Source organism: Trachurus japonicus, chromosome 3 (assembly GCF_045865225.1).
Source record: "Trachurus japonicus isolate A0001 chromosome 3, Traja_1.0".
Lineage (NCBI taxonomy): Eukaryota > Metazoa > Chordata > Actinopteri > Carangiformes > Carangidae > Trachurus > Trachurus japonicus.
In genome coordinates, this window is record NC_140909.1 from 4,524,154 (window position 1) to 4,551,072 (window position 26,919).

Here is a 26,919-nt window from a genome sequence, read left to right on the forward strand (position 1 = left end):
TCTTCCATCTCTGTGAGAGTCTTCTTGACCCCCTCCCACTGGGCGGGTGGTATTTTGCGGTAGGGGAGTCGGAATGGCTTTGGATCTACCAGGGTATTTCATGCTGGACGGTAGTTGTGTGTCCGTAGTCCAAGGAGTGCTTGGAGAAGACATCACTGTTCTTCTCCACCAGCTCTTTGAGCCTAGAACGCTGCCCTTCATCATCCATGGCTGCTCCACTCAAATCCACACAACATGCTATGGGGACTTTGCTACCACCCACCCCTTGTTCATGCATTTGACACACACCAGGCACCTCCATCTCACTGTTGTGACTCCTTTCCTGGTCTCCCTTCCCAGTTTGCAGTACCTCCTGAACCAAAAAAGCATCTGCCAGGTGAGTGTTGGATCTAATAACAACAGTTTGTTCAGACAAGTTCATCACTCGGACAGGAACATACTGCTTTGTTACATTAGCCAGGACCCTGCCAACCACTAGGCCCACTGGAAGCTTCAGAGAGGGCTTGGCTTCAACCAGGGCAGTATATGCCTTTTTCTTAGGTCCCTTCATTACCTTGCACATCACTACAGTCTCTCTGCCCGCAGGGACCAATCTTTTCTCTCCATAATACAGAACAGGGCTTACTCTGCCTTCTGGACCACCAGGTGCCGTCTTGTCCATCTCAAGTAGTGCAGCATGCCATTCTGGATGACTATCTTTGATGCGTTGGAGGAACTGGAGACCGTAAGTGTCCTGAAGGTGTTGTCTGGAGGCTCGTATTACATTTGTCCCCACCAGTAAAGGCACCATGGACCTGTACTCTGTTTCCGGAACAACAAAGGCTGGTACACTGGCGTATTCCTTGCCCAGAACCTTCAGTCTGACGAGTAGCACACCCTGGTGAGGGACATCCTGACCGCCCGCCCCTTCGACTGGAATATTGGAAGGCTGAAGCTTCTGCTGGCACAATTCAGGGTGCTTATGCCAAAACTCATAGGTAATGCTGGTTATTTGTGAGCCAGAGTCAATTAAAGCCCTACACATTTTCCCATTGACCTCAACATCCCCTTCATTCCTGGGGCCCACGAGGGGTGTTCCTTCTGCTCCTTGCTCTTCCGCTTGGGGACCTAATTTCCTGCCCATGGTTGCCCCCTCTACCATAGGCCTCAAGCATTTAAAGAATGTCCGGTCTGTGCTGCACTCGCCTCCTGAGAAACAGCACGGGGTTGCTGGGGGTTGGTGTACGCTTGGTTGGGCAGTACAGTTCTGCATACTCTGGCCACATGTCCGGCCCGCCCACATCGATAGCACACGACCGTGGCAGGTTCACTGTCACTCCTTGCTACAGACGGCAGCTGGATTGATGCAGAGGTATGTAGGGAAGCTAATGTTGATTCCATCTGTGCGAGCCTTTTGACCTGTTCCTCTTGATTCAGAGCTAGCTTCTGTACCAGTGTGGTCAATACAGACAGCTCAGAGGAGGGCTTCGCTGCATCAGTCGTCTCCCTTGCTGTCCCTTGCTGTTCCCTGTTAGCTACATGAACCTGGGTGAATGGTTTCTTTAATCTCTGTTGAGGCTGAAACCTCTTCACTTCCCTTGCTAGGTTTCGTAGTTCCTCTTGAAGTTCACGAAAACTCATGAGCCTAGGTTTCAAGGGAGCAATCCTAAGGTACACTCCTTCGTCATTTAACCCCCTCAGGAACTGACGCGTAAGTTTGGCATCACGGTCTGGGAATGGTTGGCCTCCAAGCTGGGACTCCTCCACCGAACGGAGGGTGGCCTCTAGCGCGATAGCGTAGGAACAAGCTGTTTCATCGGGCCGCTGGCTCCTCTCATAAAAGTCAGCCAGGGGATCCAGTGACCTTTGCAAGTCTCCATATTCAGCTCTCAGTTCATCAAATGCTCTCTCCGCTTGCTGTTCCTGGAGAGGGAGATTTAGAACCAGCCTCCTGGCCTCACCACTCAGATGGCGCACGATCGTTGCAAAGCAGAGATGTGCAGGCAGCCCTCCAGCATCCAGAAGATACTGCATATCACGTATCCAGTCTTCAATGAGGATTCTACAATCAGGGCCTCCACTGAAGATTTGCACATTCCTCACTTGATGCGTCTGTGTGAACCCGACAGGTGCAGGCTGACTAGGGCTGTATCTTGCATGTCCTATGGTGGGAAACACAGCGGGGGGCACATTCTGATAAGTGGGCGTAGATGTCGACATTGCTGGAATTGGGCCTGGCAACAGGGGATTTTGTGACTTAAACATGGCTGCTTGGGAGGCGTACCAGTCAGTGGGCAAGACAGTATTATCCATCACCATCGTAGGCATCTGCGTGGTGGATTGAAATTGTGGCTCTGATGTCTGCAAATTTCCGTGGGGGTGTGTCAGAACGGGTGGGTAGGGACTGTTTGCTTGAAGTGCATACATATTGTGAGCTTGAGCGACATACACACTGTCAGGGGGTAGGTGTGGTTGGGATAGTGGGGCATGCCTGACATCCCGTCCCAGGGGACGACTACTTGGGACTGGCAAGCTGGCAGCAGCACCATGCACTATGGCTGTGGGGTCTGGCATTATGATTGAGGCAGTGTCATAAATGCCGGTTACAGGGGTATATGTGGAGACTGGTGGGGTTGGCACAGAGGTAGGAGGTTCCTGCTGAATCACTTGGGCGGGCCCTGTTTGTGTGAGGAACTCTGAAGCATGCATTACATCAGGGGGGTGATGAGTCAGGCGTGGTGGAACGTACCTGGCGGTCTGTGCTAGTGGTATGGGTGTTGGGGCATGAATAATGGCCGTACGATCTGGTGTTACAGTAGTGGGGGCTTGGATATGAGGTGGGCGATGTTGCTCCATCGCCGTTGGAGCCTTAATCAAACCTGTGACATCATATGTGCTATATATTGGGCTGAGTATGGGGGGTCCCGGGGTTGGGGGAGACTGAACACTGGATGCGGGGGCGCGTCCAGCAGGGGGAAACACTGTAGGGCCAAAACTGGGGGTGGTAGATGCAGGTTGCATGGTGGCTTGGCTTGGTGGTTCGTAGGGCGGTGCAGTATTTATCTGGTGGGGCTGCCCCTGTGTCGTCTTGGGCCTGACAACCCGTTGGGGGTCCATGTGATGTTTGATATCAACTACACAATGAGGTGACCACCCACCTGAGGCTTGGACATTACGAGCTTGGTCCACGGTGCCAGCACTTTGATTTAAAGTCTGTCTCACAGCGGAGTTAATTTCAGTTGGTGCTCGACGAGGGGTATCTTCCTGAGGACTTTGCATTGTCAGAATTCAAAAGTGCTGTGTCCAGATAGCTTAGGTGCAGGTAACTGGGGGAATAATGTGTGCATGTATGATGGTGAAGTTGGGGGGTGAATGTTTGATGGTGATAAATGCAGCAAATATGGACAGTGATGTACAGCGATATAGATTTTTTTTTTTTTTCACTTATAAATAATAATTAGCTGAGTCCCCATATGTTAGTAAACAACATCAAAGCAATTTCAACGAAACAAAACTCAAAGGATATGTTTACAGACACAGTAATGTTTTCTTTCTTTCCTTTGTGGCATCCGCAGATCCGGGTCACGGCACCAGTTGTAACCCTTGAGGTCGGCTCCCTCTGGCCTGGATCAGAGTAGGCCCTCGGTCTACCTAATAAGTCTCTGCGTTGTGTATTTTTATTCCTTGGCTGCGGTGGAAGACGGAGGGAAGAACCAGGCAGGGAGACAGGATCTGGGTTGCTTGGTCTTTATCACAGGGCTTCACCTTAGCACAAAACATCAGGTTGTCACATTTACAAAACAAGAACATATCACACAACAATAAAACCTCCAGCATAATCCCTTCCCGTAACCAGTATAAGCAGCAGGTAACAGGTGTGTGCCAGGGTGATTGAAAGAGTATGTGTGGTTGTAACTGAGCGAGTGAGTGAGACTCTGTGTGTGTGTATGCAAAGAACCAACACATTTCTCCAGCATAATAAACTTAACAAACCCCCCAGAAGTCTCTTGCACCCATAACAGAATCCCCACATTAATATGACTCCTAACATTCATATTTGTCAAACCAATCACCTGTATAGTGACAAACTATAACTTATTTTTCCATCTCTAGTGGAGAGATGTAGCTCTAGCTGCTTACCTTAGCACAAAACATCAGGTTGTGACCTAAAATGGCCACAACCAACAAAGAAGAAGGCCACTGACAGTACTAGAGCAAAACAACAAGGGGGCGCCTCCTGGAGGCTCCTTGGATAAGTTCACCTCCTTACATTCACATTGTGGGAGGTGATGATTCATTTCTGAGCCTGAAGTCTGTTTTTTCTGGGGTTTTTTTCTTTTTTTTTCTTAATTTGTTTGTTTGCACTAATATTTAGTGGATGAAATATTTTATGAATCTGTTTTTTTGGAGCTAAATATTATAAAAACAAAAAAGAAACATACATCACAATAGTAAAGATAAATGGACGTGCATTTTATATAGAGAGAGTTTTTCTAGTCTCAAATTGCTCACACAACGCAACAACATACATTTGTGCACATTTCTATCTCACTCATGCACACATAACCAGCACAAATCTAAACCAGTTATCCAATTATCAGACTCAGAATCACATTTATGTGCAGACATAACAAGGAATTTGACTCTGGTTTATCATCACTCACTTGTACATATATATATAGTATATATATACTGTAAAAAGACATACAGAATGAGAACAGTAACAACTGAGCAATAACAAAATACAACAACGAACCGAACAAGCACAAATATAATTGAGTAAAGTGGCAGGTGGATTAAGGTGGTCAGTTGGTAGTGCAAATAAACAATGAGATAAATAATAAATACTGGATAAATATATATATATGTATGTTATTTACAGCAGGGTTGTATTGTAATATCTACAGTAGAGTTCAGTATTTTGCCCAATGACACTTCAACATGTGGATTTGCGGAGCCGGGAATCAAACCACCAACCTTCTGATTAGTGGACAACTCACTCTACCTGCTGGGCCATAGAACAATATAACAAATAACTATAATAATATGTCTTATAGTTCAGTACTAGCCCATAATAAAAGTAAATATATGTTACACATAAAGCTAAATCGAGCTTTTTCAAGTCTCAAATAACTACAAGTCACGTTCACCCATTAATGCAGCACATCAACCTGCATTTGTGCACATTTCTAACTATCAATTATCATTCATGCACACATGATACATGAAGGTTAATTATGAGTTCAGTGTCATGCACTATGTGGACTTGGGGAGACGGGAATCAAACCATCGATCCTGGGCCGTGCAGCAATATAATAAACAACACTAACAATATGTCTTACCACGGTTCAGCACTAAATCATAATAACTAGGTGTGAAAACAGCTCATACTCAGATCAACACATAACAAGTGGAGAAATGTTTCTGAAGTGATTCTGAATGAGTTGAATTACATTAAATGATGTCTTTCTTGTCTAAGTTCTGTTCTTTTCTGTTTTAACTTCTACAGTCGCAGCTTCTGGAGTTATAGGAGTCATCTGTGGTCACCTCCTCATCGTATCTGTGGAGCAGCTGGCAGGAAAAAACCAGGTTAAGAACCTCCGTCCTCGTGGTTTATGAGTCCAGACGTGGCAGAAAACCAACAAACTAGATTACAGTCAGTGCAACCGGAGGAGTCGGTGCTTACTGAGACTTCCTGGGCCGTCGTAATCACAGCGCTTCTCTGAATATTTAGGGTTTGTGCTGATTAATGGTTTTTTTTTTGTGTGTGTGTGTGTGTGGCTGCTTGTAAGAAGGAGGGATAAATCTGCATTTAAATGATGTAATAGTAAATAGCATTAGCATTAAGATATTTAGTGTGCAGTTCTCAAAATTAGTCTGAGAGAAAAAATATTAATACTGTAGTTTGTTTGCAGTGCACACAGACAGACTCATCTCATCCATCCATCGCTTTAATATATGTATAATAATAATAATAAATGTAAAAAAAATCCTCTGTAAAATCTGTAAATCTGGCATCACTAACGTCACTAATCCCCTTAGAGCGGGATATAAAAAAAAAAAAAGGCCTGAGTCACATTGCACTTGTTTATAAAATAGTGGCGGATGGACGAGTGGATGATGACCTCACAACAACACGACTATAATCACGTACTGTATGCATGTTAAACGCAGCCGCTGGTAATCATCATCTCCGAGCCGGTTTCAGCTTAAAAAGATTTAAAAGCAGCAGCAACTACTGTACTGAAGCAGCAGCATCAACATCAACATCAACGACGACGTCCTTAAGCATCCAAATAATCAAACCAAAGTCTGCAGCAGCGACACGTGCAGTCACAGCGCCGTCAATTATAAAAAAAACTGGACCAGATTTCCTTCATCTTCATCAAGAACAGAAGGATGAAGATGAAGAGAGAAACACTACAGCACCAACCAGCCGCTCGACACACAGACCATAATCTGATATATCTAGCAACTCTGCATGTGTCCATCATCCTACGACAGCAGATAGAGAGATAGAGAGATAGAGAGATAGAGAGATAGAGAGATAGAGAGATAGAGAGAGTGGGTGAACGCTGCTGCTGCTGCTGCTGCTGCTGCACGAGGCCAAATCATATTAATAATAATGATGATGCACAGAATCAATCAATTACACCGTGAAATACGTGATAAGCAAAAATAAAGGAGGAGTTTTAGGGGAACAAATATTGGAAATCCCTCCTTTTACAACAGGTGGAAGAAAGAAGAAGGTTGTCAGAGATGGAGGGAACTGAGAGCGGAGGACAAACTGTGTGAAGGAGGTGTGGAGTGGGATGATGATGATGATGAAGAGGAGGAGGAGGAGGAGGAGGAGGAGGAGGAGGAAGGATGGATGAAGGCAGCGTGGTTGGTCACATGACTGAGAGGAGGGATGCCACGATTATACATTTTCTTGGTACGATTATCGTCAGAGGAATAATCACGGTGTTAACGATTATCAATTAATTTCACAAATCAAATATAGTCAAAATATACTTACATTACTCATTGTTTACACAAAATATTTCAAGTATCTATTTAATATATGGCCAATATGGGGAAGCGTTTGAAATATTCAGGTCCTAAATTGTCATCTATACCAAATGTTTGCGTTTATTTTAATCGTTTTTTGTTTTGTTTTGCTTTTTTTTTTAATTAAAAATGACAGGCTAACATTTAAATTCCTACCAATTCAGTGTTACGTTAGATAAATGGACCAGTGTCTGCGCATTTATCCTTTATTATTTTTGCACATACATCTGCCGATACAGTTCCAACAAAACATCATCTTTCTGGGAAAGTAACGGTATTAATTGTGGCGTTTAATACCACGATTAATTGTGAAAACAAGTCATCGTGACATCCCTAACTGAGAGGTGAGAGAGTTGGATGGATTGGATTGGACTTTATTGTCCCAAAGGGATTTTTGAGCCACTGCATACACAAAACAATACATACGAGACATTCATACAAAGTACTTTCACACATTTAACACACATTCAAAACAGCGAAGGGTGCTTCCACTCTATACAAATAAATCAATAAAATCAATAAATCCATAGAACTGATCAAACCAGCAGCTCTTAAGTTAAAGTGCTATGTGTGCAGTGGTTCAATATGGAGAAAAACTAAACCAATAGAATAAAATATATATAAAAATACATAAATAAACTAGAGGGCTACATTCACAATGTTTGCATATAGAAATAATAAAACTATAAAACTATACAAAAAAGGTAAAACCGGTCAAATTAATAAAACCTACAGTTCTGCAATCAAGTGCTGCATATTACTGTTAATGTGTGTAAGTGTGGTTTTTTTCTTTGCAGATGGTTTGTCACAGGGACACGAGGACAGCCTGGACCACCCTGTCCGTCAGCACCGATCCCTCACTCACTCACTCACTCACTCACTCACTCACTCACTCACTCACTCACTCACTCACTCACTCACTCACTCACTCACTCACTCTCTGCTGCTGCTGCTTCTCTACCTTGTAGATGTTCCTGCTGGTGACAGCTCAGCGGTTATCAACACCACCGCCCCTGTTGATCCTTCATCTCTTTAAAGGTCAAACTGTGAAGCCGCTGTCTGCTACCCCCCCCCCCCCGAAGCCTCCAGCATCACCGCCCCCCCACCCTTTAACAATTATAACAATGAGAAACCCACCCAGCACCTTTTCAACGTTAAAGGGACAACGAGGAGTTTTGTTAAAGCAAAGTGTTTCCACACTACATTTATGAGCCTCCGCACCGTGAAATTCTTTGACCGGGTCAAGACAGACTCATGTTTTCATTCATCAAGAATTAAAGTCAGAGGTTGGAAGACGATCACATACCGTCGTAGTTCCCACCATAAACGGAGATTCATACAGCGGCGTTATTCTCATGACTCGCCACGAAACCGAAAGTAAAGAAACGCTGGTCGGCTCGCCCAGCATTTCCACCACCACTAATAATAACAAAATAACCATAGAGACAAAACCATAGATTTATCTAAAATGGACCATTAACAAGTGGTAACGGAGATTCATCCACATTAATATCAGACTTTTTATAACCAAATACAAACTCCTCGTTGTCCCTTTAAAGGGATAGTTCACACATACATTTAGTCAGATCCTCCTCTCACCATAACCCCTATAGTCACAGCAGTAGGTTCATCACCTTTAATTATCGGTGCATGTTGTTTTGAGATCGTGAGCTGCTCAGTGAACAACAATGGAGGTGAACGGTCCAGGTCCACTGTCCCTCATCAAACTCATCAAATACACAATCCAACAACTCCATCCCTCCGCCCAGCAGCCGTGTCTGGAATGTAGTTGCGGCTGCATTTACCTCTAAAACAACTCTGTGTGGTAACGTTGTGTTATTATCTCATAGCGTGGTGAATGTGCAGCTCACAACTTGTCCACCAGAGCGTTGTGGAGTTGTTGGATTGTGTATTTGATGAGTTTGATGAGGGACAGTGGACCTGTACCGTTCACCTCCATTGTGTTCACTGAGCAGCTCACGTCTCTGCCCCGCCGATCTCAAAACAACATGCACCGATAATTAAAGTGACTACGAGGAGTTTCGGAAAGCGAAGTGTTTTCATGCTACATTTCCCATGAGCCTCTGCGCGCACGGTGAAATCCTTGGACCGACGCAAGACGGACGAAAGCGAAAACATTTGCCAAGAATGTTTTCATTAATCAAGAAAGAAAGTCCAGCCTAGCCTAGACGAGTGATCTGGCGCCGTTATTCATTATTCCCATGACTCGCTGGGCAACGTCCGGGAAACCGGAATGCTAGGCGAGTCGACCACTAAATAATAATATCAAAATAACTATAAAGACGAAACATTTATTTATCAAAAGTGGACCCATTAACAAGTGTTGGTAATGTAGATTCATCCACATTAATATGAGACTCTTTTATAACCAAAAGCAAACTTCTAGGGGTCTCTTTAAAAGTAATGAACCTACTGCTATGACTATAGGAACTATGGTGATAATTTGAGGCCAAAACGACCGGATCGGTGCGAATTTGCCAAAATGTTGCCAGTAGAATTGCTGGAGCCAGGCTAGGCTAAACTAAGCTAAGCTACCCATCTGCTGCCTGTGTTTAGTGGACAGCTGTAAGAGTAGTATTAGTCATCTTATCTTAACTCCTCCAGAAAGACTTAACTTCAACTTGGAGACTTTAACTTGAGTTTAAAATCCTCCTTTGTGTCCTTACAGTGTCCCATTGTTGGGACTGCGATGCTCCAGTGCCCCTTTATAATCCGCAGGCACCGGCCTGAGGCTTCACATCATTATAAAGTCCCTGAGTCTCCCTGAGCAGCTTCAAGCTCTCACTCCTCCTCGGACTCTGGCTGATTTAAATACAAGAAAAGAAACACATAGAAAACATTTAACGCCACATCTGTAATTGATGCAGATGCTGCAAAGCTGAAAGGGATAGTTCAACATTTTGGCAAATTGGCCCATTGCCATAATCCCCTATAGTTTTAGCAGTAGGTTTGTTACCTTTAATTGTCGGTGCAAGCTATTTTTAGAACGGCGGAGCAGAGCCGTGAGCTGCTCAGAGCTACGTTATACAGAGGCTCATTATGGGATTTCTTGGTTTCCCTCATCAAACTCATCAAATACACAATCCAACAACTCCACAACGCTCTGGTGGACAAGTTGTGAGCTGCACATTCACCACGCTATGAGATAATAACACAACGTCACCACACAGAGTTGTTTTAGAGGGAAATTCATGCAAAACCACTGATGCACGTTGCCTTCAGGGACAGTTTTTCATCAACAGTCTCTGTATTTCCCTCTAAAACAACTCTGTGTGGTAACGTTGTGTTATTATCTCATAGCGTGGTGAATGTGCAGCTCACAACTTGTCCACCAGAGCGTTGTGGAGTTGTTGGATTGTGTATTTGATGAGTTTGATGAGGGAAACCAAGAAGAAATCCCATAATGAGCCTCCGTAGCATAGCTCTGAGCAGCTCACGGCTCTGCTCCGCTGTTCTAAAAATAGCTTGCACCGACAATTAAAGGTAACAAACCTACTGCTATGACTATAGGGATTATGGCAATGGGCCAATTTGCCAAAATGTCAAACTATCCCTTTAAACCTCGGAATAACAGCAGTTGCTCTTTCATGCCTGTTGGATTTATCTCAGGGAACCTCAGGGCTTCATCAATACATTTCTCTAACAGAGCGATTGTGTTAAATGTTTAAGTAGCCTACTGGAGCAGATTTTTTATTTTTATTAAACCCAAAAGGCCGATTCTATAACGACCGTCTGGAGCAGAAAAAAGCCGATATGGTTCATGCAGCTCAGTCCGAGTGATGCAACAACGCATTTTAAATCACAACAACCTATTTTTGACGACCACATCACATCGGCTGTGGAAAGCTGCACTTCCACAACGCAAGGGTCGGCAGATTATTTTATGTTTCAGTTTTTTGCAGGCAGCGTTAATGTGGAGCAAGTGTTTAAATATGAATGATCTCGGGTCACTGTGGTGCTGGTGCTACCCTGAACTTCTGTGAGGGAAATCTGCTGCAGTCGGAGGATGTGGAGGGTTGAACAGACATCAGAGATGATTATAATCGTTTATATACTATATATATATATAAAAAAAAAAGTCTTATCGATGCTGCTAACCTCCAGTCATTACAACCTTATCTGTCGTCTGCTCTGCCCTGATGATGACATTGCTGCTGGCAATCTGGGAGTATTTAAAATTGAATGTTATCTCATTGTTGTCCCTAATGTATGCCATGATATATATATATATATAGGCTACGGTTTTATGATCCTCCATTAACGTGGGGGGCTCCGGTGCTTTTTGTGGCTCGGTTTTTATTCGTCTTTATTCTGAATTTCATCAAGACGAGTGTGTAAATGAAAGCAGCAGCTGACAGAAGAAGAAACTGGCAGCCGTTGAATCTGTGAATCCACTCCTCCTCTGGGAATCTCTTCTTTTCTGCTCCCACCACCACCACCACCACAAATGAACTGACATCTAAGGGAAAGAAAAGGAGCCTTGTGTACGAGCAAAGATCGTGACTGGAGAGGGAGGGAGGAGGGAGGGAGGAGAGGAGGGAGAGGAGGAAGGGAGGGAGGGTGTTTTTATGACAAGTGGAGGCCTCCTAGGACATTTAACTGGTTCTGTGTGTATCCAGCTTCATCCAGAGGTAAAGTAGAGCAGCAGCACGCGGTGCAGCGAAGTGAAGTTTACATGATTCATCCACCAATCACTGGGAAATGTCACGTCAACCATCAAGTCGATCAATTTCAGTCCATTCGAGTCAATATTTATCATCAGTGCGTTACAGTAATCAATCACTCCGAGGTCACAGCCGTCACTGTTCGTGTGCTCATTAACCTGCTTCATCTGCAGTATAGAATATAATGTATTATAAAACGGAAAGGTGAAATCCGGCGATCTGATTGGTTGTTAACCGTGGTATATTGAGCATATACCACGGCTACTATTCTAAAGCCTCATCACAGCGTAGGCTATCACTCCGCCTCAGGCACGTATGACTGGTATGAATGGAAGTTGTTGTCATGTATCCATGACAACGGACTGTTGCATCCGTAGCAACAGACAGTTGATGTTTTTACGATGTTAAAAAATGGACTAAAGTAGATGAATTCACATGTTTAAGGTGAACTTTCACCTCCAGAGGGTTAACAATGGTAGAGGGGACTGAGCAGTGACAGAGCTACTAGGAGCTAACGTCTGGAGAGGTGGGACTATTTTTTCCACAGTGAAGCTATTTTATTGAATAATATGTATTTCTGGTTGAATAAAACTACATGAAATTGATTGCGTATCCCTCTTTCATATTGCCTTTTTTGGTAACCGTTTTATAAAAGCAATATATCACTCCAGTCCGTGGTCTATGCTCACCTCATGATACCTCATATACCACGGCCTGTCGTGATATATTGCTTAAATATAATACAGTAATAGAGACTGGTTCAAGAGTTACAGTAAAACAACATGTTGTGTTTTTTTTTTTTTTTTAACAGAGGGGATTATTATGAGCTGGGCTTTTCTGTTATTTGGAGGGAGAATTGACTTCCTGTTGGAAATATCACAAGGTAATTAGAGGGATTTAAAAAAGTGCTGTCAGGTGGATTTTGTTTCATTTAGACAAAGCCGGGCTGCGACCCCGATGCTAAGCTAACGAGCTGCTGACGCTGCTGCATGTTACTGTAATATCAGAGGGACGGGATCGAACCAATCAATCACCGATCAATTATCAATTAACATGTCAAACTTCTCCATTAATCACAGTATATGCATACAGAGATGTGATATACGACCCAACATCAGCAGAGATAGATAGAACGATAGATAGATAGATAGATAGATAGATAGAACGATAGAACGATAGAACGATAGATAGATAGATAGATAGATAGATAGATAGATAGATAGATAGATAGATGGATGGATGGATGGATGGATGGATGGATGGATGGATGGATGGATGGATGGATGGATGGATGGATGGATGGATGGATGGATGGATAGATAGATAGATAGATAGATAGATAGATAGATAGATAGATAGATAGAGAGAGAGAGAGAGAGAGAGAGAGAGAGAGAGAGATATAGATAGATAGATAGATAGATAGATGGATAGATGGATAGATAGATAGATAGATAGATAGATAGATAGATAGATAGATAGATAGATAGATAGATAGATAGATAGATAGATAGATAGATAGATAGATTCAACATTTGAATCCCACTGCAGGCTTTGGGATGGATGTGTATTTATAGAATATATAATCTATAATATAGAATCTATCTATCTATCTATCTATCTATCTATCTATCTATCTATCTATCTATCTATCTATCTATCTATCTATCTATCTATCTATCTATCTATCTATCTATCTATCTATCTATCTATCTATCTATCTATCTATCTAAGCATACAAACTTATACTGTATGATAATGTATACAAATGTAACACATGTATATATCCATATGTGTGGGTAACCATGGACACAGAAGAAAAGGTAAACGTGAACGTACCGGCCACAGAGTTGGGCCGCGGCATCACCAGGGAGGAGGTGCTGTGGAGGTGGTGGGGGGGGAGGGGTCTCTTGGGGGCGGGTGGGGTGATGTCCGTCCGGGGCAAGGCCTCGTCCGGTTGGCCGGGACACACCACGTTGTCCCTGCTCGGCCCCCCCGCGTGGCGGTCCGTCGCTCCTTCATCTCTACTCAGGACCTCAGTGGAGGCGCAGCGCTCCTCATTCTCCGAGGAGCTGGTGGTGGTGGCTGGAGAAACCACGGAAAGAGTTACGGAGTTAAACTACGGAAAGATGCTAACCTGGATTTACCAATGTGCACTTCATTTTCGGTTTACCAAAAAAAGGGTATGCAGGGCAATTTTGAAAATTGAAGGCTACAAATGTTAATGTTTAGCCTATTTGTTTTTGTTGTTTTGTTTTTGTTTTCTCTGATATTTAAAAATGTATTTACCACTATATATTTAAATACTGTTAATCTTATTGGTTCTGGTCCTTTTCTGGTTTAGTTTCGCTTTTATGTTTGTTTGTTTGTTTTCTTACTTGTTTGTTTGTTTGTTTGTTTGTTTTTCATATTGTAACAATGTTGGGTAGCTTTATTTTTTTGTTTTGTTTTTATTTGTTTGTTTGTTTTTTTCTCTGCTATTTAAAAATGTATTTACTACAATATATTTAAATACTGGTAACCGTATTGGTTCCGTTTTTTTGTTGTTTGTTTGTTTGTTTTTTCCTCTGGTTTAGTTTAGTTTGTTCATTAGCTTGTTTGTTTGTTAGTTGTTGTTTTATGTTTTATATGGTAAAAATGCTGGGTAGCTTACTGTAATTTGGTATGTAGGACAGGCATTACAGTAATATAAGCATTATGCTTCTGCCTGTGCCTTTTCAGTCACTATTTTGTCGATAATGTTTTGTGTCGATAATGTTATTGTGTGATGCGACTGAATAAAGAATTTCAATCAATCAATCAATCAATCAATCAAAAAAGGAAATATAAGTAGATAACTTTTTTTTGCATTTTCTTCAATATAATTCATCTAATTGTTTTATCCACCACACCACCACGCTCAAAAAGCTGACGCTGCTGCATGTTACTGTAATATCAGAGGGACGGGGCTCGAGAGGGAAACCAACCAATCAATCACCGATCAATTATCAATTAACATGTCAAACTTTTCCATTAATCACAGTATATGCATACAGAGATGATGATAGATAGATAGATAGATAGATAGATAGATAGATAGATAGATAGATAGATAGATAGATAGATAGATAGATAGATAGATAGATAGATAGATAGATAGATAGATAGATAGATAGATTCAACATTTGAATCCCACTGCAGTCTTTGGGATGGATGTGTATTTATAGAATATATAATCTATAATATAGAATCTATCTATCTATCTATCTATCTATCTATCTATCTATCTATCTATCTATCTATCTATCTATCTATCTATCTATCTATCTATCTATCTATCTATCTATCTATCTATCTATCGTTCTATCGTTCTATCGTTCTATCTATCGTTCTATCTATCTATTGTTCTATCTATCGTTCTATCTATCTATCTATCTATCTGGTGGTGGTCGCTGGAAAAACCACGAAAAGGAAATATAAGTAGATTATTACTTTGCATTTTCTTCAGTATAATTCATCTAATTGTTTTATCCACCACACCACCACGCTCAAAAGTCATCAATCAACTACTGGTTTGTATTGTAGGCTACGACGTGATGTGGCCCCTCGGCCTTTTGTATTTAACTATAAATACAAACTCTATTTAGGGAGAAAAAAGTGTCCTATTTTAGGAGAATCAGACCCATAAGCAACAAAGACAGCAGTGTCCCAGTTTTGACAGGAGGGAGCTGAAGCCTTGAGGCTGAAGTGGCACAGGCGCTGTAGAGGAGGAAGTAGCTGTGGGGCAGCAGCAGGAGCACACACACCCGACAAGGACTCGATCCGCAAAACTTTAGTGATGGAGCATCTAAACTTCAGGAAGGTGTGGCGCGCCGTCATGTCCAGGGTTTCTGATAAGTTCTTCCACCTTTAATTCATTAAATAGGCCACTGAGGGTTTTTTTTTTTAGCCTTAGTGTTGTGTTTTTTTTCTACCTCTAGTGATGCATGGCTAAGCTTTTCTATTGGACATGCTTCACCTAGTGTGTAATAACCAATCTGAACCAATAAAATATGTATAGACAGGGCCGGCCCAAGCCTCCATGATGGGACCCTAAGCAAAATCTTTTATTTTGGTGCCCTCTATTACCATTTCCTTTTTCGGTAACACTTTACTTGAATAGGTATTCATCAGATTCACATAACAGCTGTCATAAACATCAATGAATACTACTTATGACAGCTGTGGTTAAGTGTCATTCGGTAAGTTATGTCACTTTTGATGCAAAGTTGACATTGTTTGAGATGTCCTTTTTAAGTTTGGCCATTAGGTCTGCTATGACAGTTTAAACTGTCTTTATGTCAAGTTGTCAGAACAAAAACATCTCAAACAATGTCAACTTTGCATCAAAAGTGACATAACTTACCGAATGCCACTTAACGACAGCTGTCATAAGTATTCATTGATGTTTAAACAACAGTTAGTTCCGACCGGTCCCAACCGAGCAATTTGATTGGACAAGAGACGTTCCATGAGTGCTGATAACAGCACTGCGACTTTTTACAGACATTATCACTCCGCTGTTCAGCTGGACAGGAGCTAAGTCAGAGCCAGGCTCCCCATACAGGAGCTGCCCCATCTCTCTGCTGCTGCTACAGTTAGAAACCTGAACATTAAAACCTGGACCTGACCTGGTCCGTCTAATTGGAGTCTAAGGCCGAATTCCGATTCTCCCCTTAGCCCTAGCCCTTGGCCCTAACCCTTCGTTTTGCGCGTTCACGTGAAGTGGTAGGGGTGTCCCAATTCTGGTTCAGACGAGGGTTAGGGGGAAGGGGTCTGGCTATCTCGCCCTCGAAACGGAGATTTTTCAGGGGCACACTACGGACCGAGGGCTATGGCAAGTTTCCCAGAATGCATCTCACGGCAACCGGCAGCTGTTTTATTTCTCACTGTAGCGCTGTTATTACGTCATTTTGTTAAGTTTTAATATTTTTTAGACGTTTGCTCCGATGTTTTTGGGAGAAGTGATGCTCCACGGTGGAGCCTCCACCTGTGGAGCAGATCAGCGGCTCGTCACGGAGACACCACCCGTCCGGAGAGCTTGTCAGCCGGCCAACCTCCCGACCTCGTCCCGGTAGAAAAGACGACCGCTAATTAACTTACCCGCAGGTTTTTAAAGGTTTACCGCCGCGTAGTTACATTCTTTTTAGGAGATAAATGCTGGTCTCGTTGATGAAATGTAACAATTGTCGCATTAATTTGTTTGAATTAAAAGTGAAGCTTCATGTGTTTTGGACACAGGAGCAGCACTGCCTGGGGGATCTGTAGCCTATACAGAAATCACCACAATAAATAAATGTTTTACAATGAACCGATCATTCTTCATTAAATTTAATTTAATTTCATTAAGTTAACGTGGTTCTGAATAGAGGATTTGTGGCAAAAGCTCGTCACGTCTGCTTATGTGAAAGCCAGCAGCTCGATTGATGACGTATGTGATTGTTGAAGTGGTGTCCCAATTCGTAGGGGTTCCCTACTCCTTGTAGCTCCGTTTCAAGGGCAAGGGTTGGGCTAGGGGTAGGGGTAGGGATGAAAAATAGAATCGGAATTGGGCCTAAATCTCTACTAAACACAATTGGAAAAAAATCGCCGCAGGGGCAACTACGTTTTGACGGCGATGCGTCAATCTATCTTAGCGCTAGCTGCTGTTAGCCACGTAGCTCAGCTACTTAGCTTCAACTGTGTTTATATTGATTACATGGCAGATAAACAAATGTAATACGGTATCGATAACGTCTCTGTGTCTTCACGCTGGTCCTGTTGCTCCGCTGCTAATCAGACACGGGCTCCGAACCAGAACCAGCACTGAAGCAGCTCGGTGGAAAAGCTTGTAGCTAGTAGCTAGCTAGTTTAATGTTTATGTGTTGCCTGGCAACAGCCTTGTCTCCCTTCCAGTTGCAGAACTATTTCTGTTGGCGGAGCCAAATAAATGATTAAATAAACAAACAAATCATAATCTCTTGTAGTTTATTACTGTTCTAAAATGCGCTCGTAGCACTGTTGTATAAAAGCAATATCACACTGAGGTCGTGCTGTTGTACTGTATCAGCACGGTGGGATTATCTGCGGCACTCAGCACTCCCTCTCGTGTGATATTTCTTAATTATGACAGCTGTTATGTCATGGTTATGACAGTGTTATGTCAATCTTATGAATACCTATTCAAGTAAAGTGTTACCCATTTTTCTAATCTGTCATTATGAATCATCATATCCTGGCAGGTTTTTACCCATCTATGGTTTTTATTCTGAAATGGCACCAAATCCAGCTAAAAGTGCAGCCTGGGGTTGATTTACATTTAGTATTTATAAATTGATATAGCACTGGGATACTGAATGTCACCTAAAGGTCGACTAAAAGTAACAAAATAAACCAACAGACATTTGCATTTACTGTAAACACATCATCTGCTCTTTAACATTGTTGGTTTTACAACAGCAAAGTGCAACAACAATTTGAAATGTAACAACAATTCAAGTTTTTTGTAATTACGCAGAGATTCTCCAAGGGTTGACAGACGTTACGCACTGCAATTAAAAAAATTTGTGTGATATCCACTGTTAAAGCAGGAGTAAGCGATCCGGTGGTTTTGTCTAACTTCTTGTCAGCAGATGGAGTTAGCAGCCCCCGCCCTCGTCCCTACGTCACCACATTCAGGCGCATCCCTTGGCTGCACACACAGAGAGGACTGCCCCTTTATGCCGTTCTCTCTCCTCATTGGATAAAGGTTGTAGGATACAAGGAAAGTTTTTTCCTGGGCTCAGAGCAGAGCAGAGTGACTGACAGACCCGTGTTTCAGACCAAACACTCTGATTGCTGTCGGAAGATACAACTATTTAAGACTTAGATTAACACAAATATATCACTTACTTCTGCTAACTGTTGTATCTGTTAAAGGGACAACGAGGAGTTTTGTTAAAGCAAAGTGTTTCCACACTACATTTATGAGCCTCCGCACCGTGAAATTCTTTGACCGGCGCAAGACAGACTCATGTTTTCATTCATCAAGAATTAAAGTCAGAGGTTGGAAGACGATCACATACCGTCGTAGTTCCCACCATAAACGGAGATTCATACGGCGGCGTTATTCTCATGACTCGCCACGAAACCAAAAGTAAAGAAACGCTGGTCGGCTCGCCCAGCATTTCCACCACCACTAATAATAACAAAATAACCATAGAGACAAAACCATAGATTTATCTAAAATGGACCATTAACAAGTGGTAACGGAGATTCATCCACATTAATATGAGACTTTTTATAACCAAATAGAAACTCCTCGTTGTCCCTTTAACGACTACCGAAACCATGGAAACGTAAACATAAAATTCCACCGGAAGAGCAAAAAAACGGCTTACGTTTTTGCCAGCTTTCCTATTGGACATGCTTCACCTAGTGTGTAATAACCAATGTGTGAACCCATACAATATGTATAGACCTCATTTGACCAGAGGACACACAACAACAACAACAACAACAACAACAACAACAACAACAACAACAACAACAACAGCAGCAGCAGCAGCAGCAGCTCTCACCTATGATCCCACTGTCCTTGCTCTCCAGGGTGGAGGTGGGGCTTTGGGAAGGAGGCCCAGGGCTGCTCCCGGTGATAGGACCAGGACCAGGACCAGGACCAGGACCAGGACCAGGACCAGGACCAGGACCAGGACCAGGACCAGGACCAGGACCAGGACCAGGGTGAGCGGCGGGGCTGCAGAGCGTCCCACTGGGGCTGGAGCTGCAGTGCGGTGAGGGAAGGGGCAGAGTCTGTCCTCCAGCGCCGGTGCTCAGCGTGGACGAGGGGCTCTCTGAGCAGGGGGAGGCGGTGCTGCAGGTCAGAGTGGAGCTGGGACTCCCCCCCTGGGCCGAGGTGTCGCTCTGGGACAAAGAAAAGAAAAGAAAAGAAAAGAAAAGAAAAGGGAAGGGAGGAAGAAGTGGATAAAGTTGTTGTTGTTGTAGTGTTTATTTCACACCACCAGACCACAGCAACCAGACAGTACAGATTACAGACACACACCAACTCCCTCAACAGTCCTACATTTGTCCTACAGTATATTATTTATGTATTTATTTAATCCATTTCATTTCATTTCATTTCATTTAACCACCCCCATCTTCCCTACTGTACACATCAAACATCTGTTGTTTAAACTTTCTTTTAAACTCACTTAGGCTTTTACTATTTCTAATGTTTTCGGCCAAACTATTCCACATAATTACTCCACAAACGAGCAAAGAACGTTGTGAAATGAAAGATATATAAAACAGCACATTAAAAAGTAGAACAACAACTACAACAACAAAAAAAAACATACAAAGTATACAGTAGATAAAGCAAATGTGCAGAAGAAACCAAAAAAAAACCCTAAGGGCTTGTCAAGTGTTCCTCCTAAAGATAAACATTCAACATACATTTAATTTACAGTAATGTGGAGAACAACATAAAATAATTAGAAAAGAGAGCGAGGGAGAGAAAAGCAATATTATTGTGTGATGATATAAAGAAAATCTGTGGTTTATGTGTTGCTGAACTGGGCCAATGGAAAATGAATTATTTGTTTCTTAAATGAATTTATGCTCGTGCAGTTTCTAAGGTGAATCGGTAATGAATTCCAAAAGTGTGGACCTCTAAATCTAATTGAGAACTGAGAGGAAGTAGAGTTGGAAAAAAGTGGGATGAAGATTATTTGCTGACCTAGTGTTGAAATTATGAATCTGGGAAATGAACTGAAATACAGTTTGGAAACAGATTGGAAGTAACTTGATAAACAAAAATACATATTTGAAAAGTACTTACAGCAAAAACAGGAAGAAGTGAGTCTAGTGAGTCTGTTAGAAAATGTTATCGTTATTGTGATGAATCGTTTTTGTAAAGTGAGAATACAGTTGAGGGAACTCTTCAAAGTACTTGCCCAAATAATATGTTACAATATGAAATGAAAGGTGTGTGTATGATGTGTATGAAGACAGTGTGTGGCATCCCTCTGTTGTAAATACGGAGTAAACTCACAGCGTCATTTCTGACCTTTTCAAAAACTCCACCGTGCATGTGTACGAGTTTGTGCGACTGAATAAAGGGACTCATTTCAGTTGTTTTCTTCTTACTCTTCCTGTCATTTTACCCAGTTTTGCGTCAACTGTAACAGTCATCGTACACTCAGTCTTCTTCTTCCTCTTCTCCTCCTGCTGATTTCACAAAGACTAAAATAAACCCGTGTCTGTCACAGGTGTATTGTTGAGTATAATAGAAACTTGGATGGAAGTGTCGTCCATCTGTGTGTTACTATGGAAAAAAGGACGAGTGTTTTGTGTTTGTGTTTTGGATTGAAACTTGGAACGACAGTGTGGTAAAGCTCCAGAGTAAAGCAAAGAGAACAGAAAGTGAATTTGAACACCACATTTCATTATGGTGTTAAAAAACAACAACACACACACACACATATACACACACAAACACACACACACATAGAGATAAGAGCCAGGCTGAGAAATGATGACATTATTCTTCAAGCTCCATCTCAGTAGTGTCACATTTAGTGATAAAGGGCCTTTTAATTCCACGTTTTAAGAAGAAACACACGGCATATTCAATATACTGGAACCTACTAGTGCAATAAATCATGTTTCATTCAGGTTATTACAGCAGCAGCTTATAATATTAGACTGTCAGAGAGGTCCTGGTTTCATTCTTTGGTCTTTTTTTGCAGCTGTGATTCATGTTTGTGTCCGTTTCCATTATGTTTTCTATAAATTGCCGCAGAAAATTAATATTTTGTTATATTTAGAGGTAGTGAAATGCTCAGATGAGATCAGAGGATAAAGAGTTTTTTTGTTAATAAATACATATATTACTTTAAAATTCCTTATCCGTGTAGTTTAAATCACGTGCATCTCAGGTCTCTTCATTACTGATGCAACGTTTCTGCAACACACACACATGCACACACACAGAGAGACTGTATAGGGAGACGAGGCAGCAGAGTGGAAACGGCTCACTGTTATTCCCTTTATACAGAGCCTCATCTATCTTAGCCAGGACAACCCACATTCCTCATATGAACCTCGTCGCTATCTCTGTGAAACGGACTGAATCTGGAGCTCAGGTGGTGGAGGAATGAGGCTGAGAAAATGGGCCAAGGCTGAGCAAAACGCAAAGCAAAGGCACCGAGATGGAAGACACATAACAGCAGCACGTACAGTACAGTACGACCGCTCCTCTTATGGTTTATATATACATGAGAGAGAGAGAGAGAGAGGAGGTCCAGCTGACAGCGTGGATGGAGAGAAATGGAGCCATTGGATGTGGAAGCATAGCAACACATTACAATTAATACTGCTTCCAGATACATATCGATTTTTTCTTTTTTTTTTTCCAAGAGGGAATTTGAATCAAGCTGTATTTAAAAACCCTGCTCCTCCTGCAACACAGCTGCGTTTTAAAATAAAATAACAGGCAACAAACAAATCCACAGGACGTGATATGATATGAAAATGTCAGGTTCCATTATGTTTTCTTTATAAATTGCTGCAGACATTTGTAAAAAAAATATATATATATATATTTTGTTATGATTTAGAGACAGCGAAATGCTCAGATGAGATCAGGGGAGAGTGATTTTTGTTAATAAATACATCATTCTATATATATATATTACTTTAAATAACAGGCAACAAACAAATCCACAGGACGTGATATGGAAATTCAGATCCTTTTTAGTGGACACATGACATGAGGGGTTAAAAAAATGTTTCATTAACTATATCTATTGCCTTTTTTATGTGACATGACAGCACAGAAACCCCCCCCCCCCCCCGCCATTAAGAATCAATATTACACCGCCGCCGGCTGTTGCCCTACCTTCTTTTCCCTCCTGTCCTCCATAGGAGAGCTAGCAGTGCCAGGCGTTGCTTCTCCCAATAAGAAGCATAGTCTGGTCATCAGTTCCTGGGTAGAAAGGGAGGAGCCCAGCTGGGGCTCCACGTGGAGGTCTGGAACAACACAGACACACACACACACACACATTCAGGACACACACACACACATTCAGGACACACGGATTAGTAATAAGATAATAAGAAGCAAATGGAAGACATGGTTTCAGCTTCGCCAAAGATTCCCACTGAGCAGAAGAAGCAAGTAGAAGTAGAAGACATGCATGCATCCACAGGTCAACACCCCCCAGCCCCATGCAGCTGTTCCTGCACAGACACTGGCTCTTATAGTTCCTAGTTGAGAAGGCAGCAGCAGCGAGAGGTTGTGTGAGGTTGTGTGAGGTTGTGTGAGGTTGTGCGAGGTTGTGAGTTTTGCCTATGTGCACACACACGCCTGCCAGGTGCTCTTGCTTAAGAGACGGGTGGTGAATTTCAATGAGCTTTGGTTTGGTGTGGAGAAGAGAAGAGAAGAGAAGACTAGAGAAGAGAAGAGAAGAGAAGAGAAGACTAGAGAAGAGAAGAGAAGAGAAGAGAAGAGAAGAGAAGAGAAGAGAAGAGAAGAGAAGGAGTGCTTTGGTTCGTTCCCTCTCAGCTGCTCCTTGGACAGATTGGCCGACACAGGCCATGTTGCTGCATTCATTCATCACTGTTTTAAAGGCTCCCTGATGCTTTGACCTCCAACCCCCCCGGCCCCCCCACCACCACCACCACCACCACCACGCCCACCACGCCTCTGCAGAGTCAGAGTGAGGCTTTTTTCTTTTTTTTTAAAGGCACATTGTGTAACTTCTCCTGTTATCTATTCACGAAAATCGATTATTTGGTTCAAAAGTCTGTTTTTCATTCATCAGTAATCAGTAATCCCCCCCCCATCAACAAACTGAAGTGTTCTGGTAAGCTCTGAATGAGCCGTTCATATCATTCATATAATAGAGAGCAGAAGCGGAAGCAGGAAGTAACATTACGTCGCCATGGGACCTCAGTTCGGAAAAAGTCTCCATGTGAGTGAACGAGAGTCAAAGTTTTATTTCGTGATCCGATTGAATTCTGCCATGAGAAAAAAATATATGACCTCTACGCCGAGAAATCAGCAGTTTGTTGTAAAACTATTGTAAAATAAAATTCAGAAGAATCTGTAACCAGAAAGACTACAAGTCGCGTAGGTGACGTCACCATGGCGACCAAATGCCGCCCTTTCCCGTGTCAGTTGGTGACGTATTTTTTGTGGGACACAGATCTGTAGTCCGCAGAGCGTCTTCACATAAAATACATTCTTCTGTTGCCGTTTTACAACAAACTGCTGATTTTTCCAAGACTACCTGTGTGCAGGGACAAGGGCGCCGCCATTAGCCCAGCTGATCCACACCGGAAGTCACGACCGGAAATTGCTCTTCTTCATGTGTATCATTTCTATGTAGATAAAAAAAATAACTCAGTAACTCAATGGTCCATAATAAAATATTGTTTTCCAGCGGATATCTTAGTTACAACATGATTGAGCTAACTAAATATTTTTTTGCATGGATCGTTTATTAAGTTATTAAAAAACGCTGCTAACGGCTAACGGCTAGCGCCGAACGGCTAACGCCGCTCCTGCTGACAGCAGACCGGGAGAGAGAGACAGAAAAAAGAAATGTGGTTGGTGGATGCTTTGGTTGGGTTTAGGCAATGAAGAAAGGAGTTGGTTAAGTTTAGTAAAAAGAGCAGGTAGAGGCTAGACAGGCCAGAGAGAGAGAGGGGTTCTTAGAATAACATAGAAATAAGGTGAATACACGAAGAAAAGCAACTTCCGGTTGTGACTTCCGGTATGGATGAGCTGAGCTAATGGCGGCGCCCTGGTCCCTGCACACAGGTACCTCTCGATTTCTCGGCATGAAACGTGATGTTTTAAACAGGTAGAGGACATATTTTTTTCTCATGACACAATTCAATCAGACCACGAAATAAAATTTTGACTCCCGTTCACTCACATGGAGATTTTTTCCGAATTGAGGTCCCATGGTGACGTTACTTCCTGCTTCCGCTTCGGCTCTCTGACTATCTACATGGAGCGGGTAAGCTCGGTGCTGGCTGCCATGTGGTGTCTCCATGGTGATGGTAGGTAACCACGGAAACTCAGCGGAGACACCGGAGCTGTCGGCTCAGTCACCGCGGTAACACAGTGAGGAGGAACGGAGCGTTACACTGATGCTGCCTTCACCTGCAGTCGGGCAGACGGCCGTCGCTAACAAACCAGATGTCGTTTTAGTCACAGAAGTCCAGAGAAAGACGGTAAAACAATACCACATCGCCATGACAACATATTGTCACGTGTATTGTTTTGCAGCGACTGTCGTTCGTCTGCCGTCTGCCCAATTTCACATGAATGCAGCATGAAAAAATACAATTGAGTTGCTTGCGATATACAACCGCAGTAGTAGTCACAGAAGTCGAGAGAAAGCCGGTAAAACTACGACATCGCCATGACAACATATTGTCACGTGTGTTGTTTCGCCTCGTGCTGACGGACCACTTGTTCACATAGAGGCTTGTCTGCCCTCTGCCCAATTTCACGTGAATGCAGCATGAAAAATACCACTGAGTTGCTTGCGATATAGCCTACAACCGCAACGCTAGATCATGGGAGTAATTCCTACACAATGTACCTTTAATTAAACAAAAGAGTTTTCTAAAATGCCTCTCTCTCTCTCTCAGCGGTACGTTCCCTTCCTTCCTTCCCTCTCACGCCCCAACAACAACCTATAATCTATGTGCTGCTATCGGCTGCTGAGTAACGTGCATGTTGAGCTGGCACCACCAGGCAACAGGATGACAGGACATCACGGATTACAGGAACAGCTCACTCCTCCTCACAAACATCTTTTGCGTTTTAGACATCACATTCATTCTGTGCCCTCTCTCTTTCTCTCTCTCTGCTGATTCTATCTCTCCTCTCCTCCGCTCAGAGATACTGCATCACATCGCTCCTACAAACACGAGTGGAGCTCTGCTTTTGAGACCAACACCAAACCAAGGTCAGTTTTCAAGAGGCCAGCCTTGTCACTTTTGTTCCATCAGGTGTCCTTGTTAAAGCGCCTGTCAACACTCTTTTCACTTCTTCTTCTCCTTTTTCTTCTTGTTCCAAGCCAGAAAAGCAGCTGGGCCCTTTTTTTTTTTGGTGGGGGGTGGGAGGAAGGGTGTGTGTGTGTGTGTGTGTTTCGGGAGAGAAACTCAAAAAAAAACTTTGCATTTACTCAGCAGAGCACCGAGACGAGATCCAATCTGGAGTAACATGAGGACACACTGAATGTAACGTCCAGTACTATTCATCAAACCACCTAGCAGTTGCCATTGGAAACGGGAAGCTGGTGGAGGTGTCCCTGGCAACCGATGGCGATGGAAGATGCTTCATAAAAAAAATCTGCCTTTAAATCAGCCTATAAGGGCGGTCAGAAACACAACATTTACTGCTTTAATTATAAGAATAATAATAATAATAATAATAATAGTAATCGCCGCAACAACTGGAAAGTCTGAGGAGAAAGTGTCGTGAAAGAAAATAATCAATACACAGACACACAAACATAAAACACACACAACACACAATCTGACAACTTAACACAACCTTTTAGATAAATAAAAAAAAACAAGCAACAAACATCCACAGATGCATCAGCAGCATCAACTCTCCCCTTCCCTTCCCTTCCCTCACCTCATTCATTCATTTCCTTCTCATTCAGCTTCACTTCAACCAAAATCAATACCTGGGAAAAACCCGATGCTGAACACACACACACACACACACACCCCCACTCCCACCCCCCCGGTTCGTTCTCACCTCTGTGGTCTGTCTTGCCACGGCACGAGGCGAAGACAAGAGGTTCTCTCGCGCTGGAAGAGCCGTCCACATACTCCAGCTTCTTTACCCGTCCTTCTTCGGCCACAGCGAAGAGCGAGGGAGGGAGAGATGGGAGAGAGAGAGAGAGAGAGAGAGAGGGAGGGGGAGGGATCGAGGGTGGAGAAAGGGAGGGATATGAAAGAAAGTGAGAGAGAGGGAGAGGGGGAGAGAGAGATTAAGCCTCCCCAGATGAGATCTGTGGTGCAGAATTTGAATTGTGTCCCAGGAGGATGAAGCCGTATGTACAGAGAGAGTGTGAGGCGGCGCTGTGCATGCAAACAGAGCAATATTCACTGTACCGGGGTGTTTATCTATAATGTATTAACACTGCTAATGTGTATGTGTGTGTTTGTGTGTGTGAGAGAGATAGATAGATGG

General features: G+C 42.9%; 1 protein-coding gene across 1 annotated transcript in view; it reads right to left on the reverse strand.

The window, feature by feature from the left end:
- Positions 1 to 26,919, reverse strand: part of LOC146989450 (protein TANC1-like) — an 87,713-nt gene that overhangs the window by 54,286 nt on the left and 6,508 nt on the right. Inside the window, 4 exon segments of the mRNA XM_085773012.1 lie at positions 13,551 to 13,796; positions 19,268 to 19,610; positions 22,591 to 22,721; positions 26,482 to 26,607. Of these exon segments, the coding sequence (XP_085629138.1) occupies positions 13,551 to 13,796; positions 19,268 to 19,610; positions 22,591 to 22,721; positions 26,482 to 26,607 (846 nt within the window).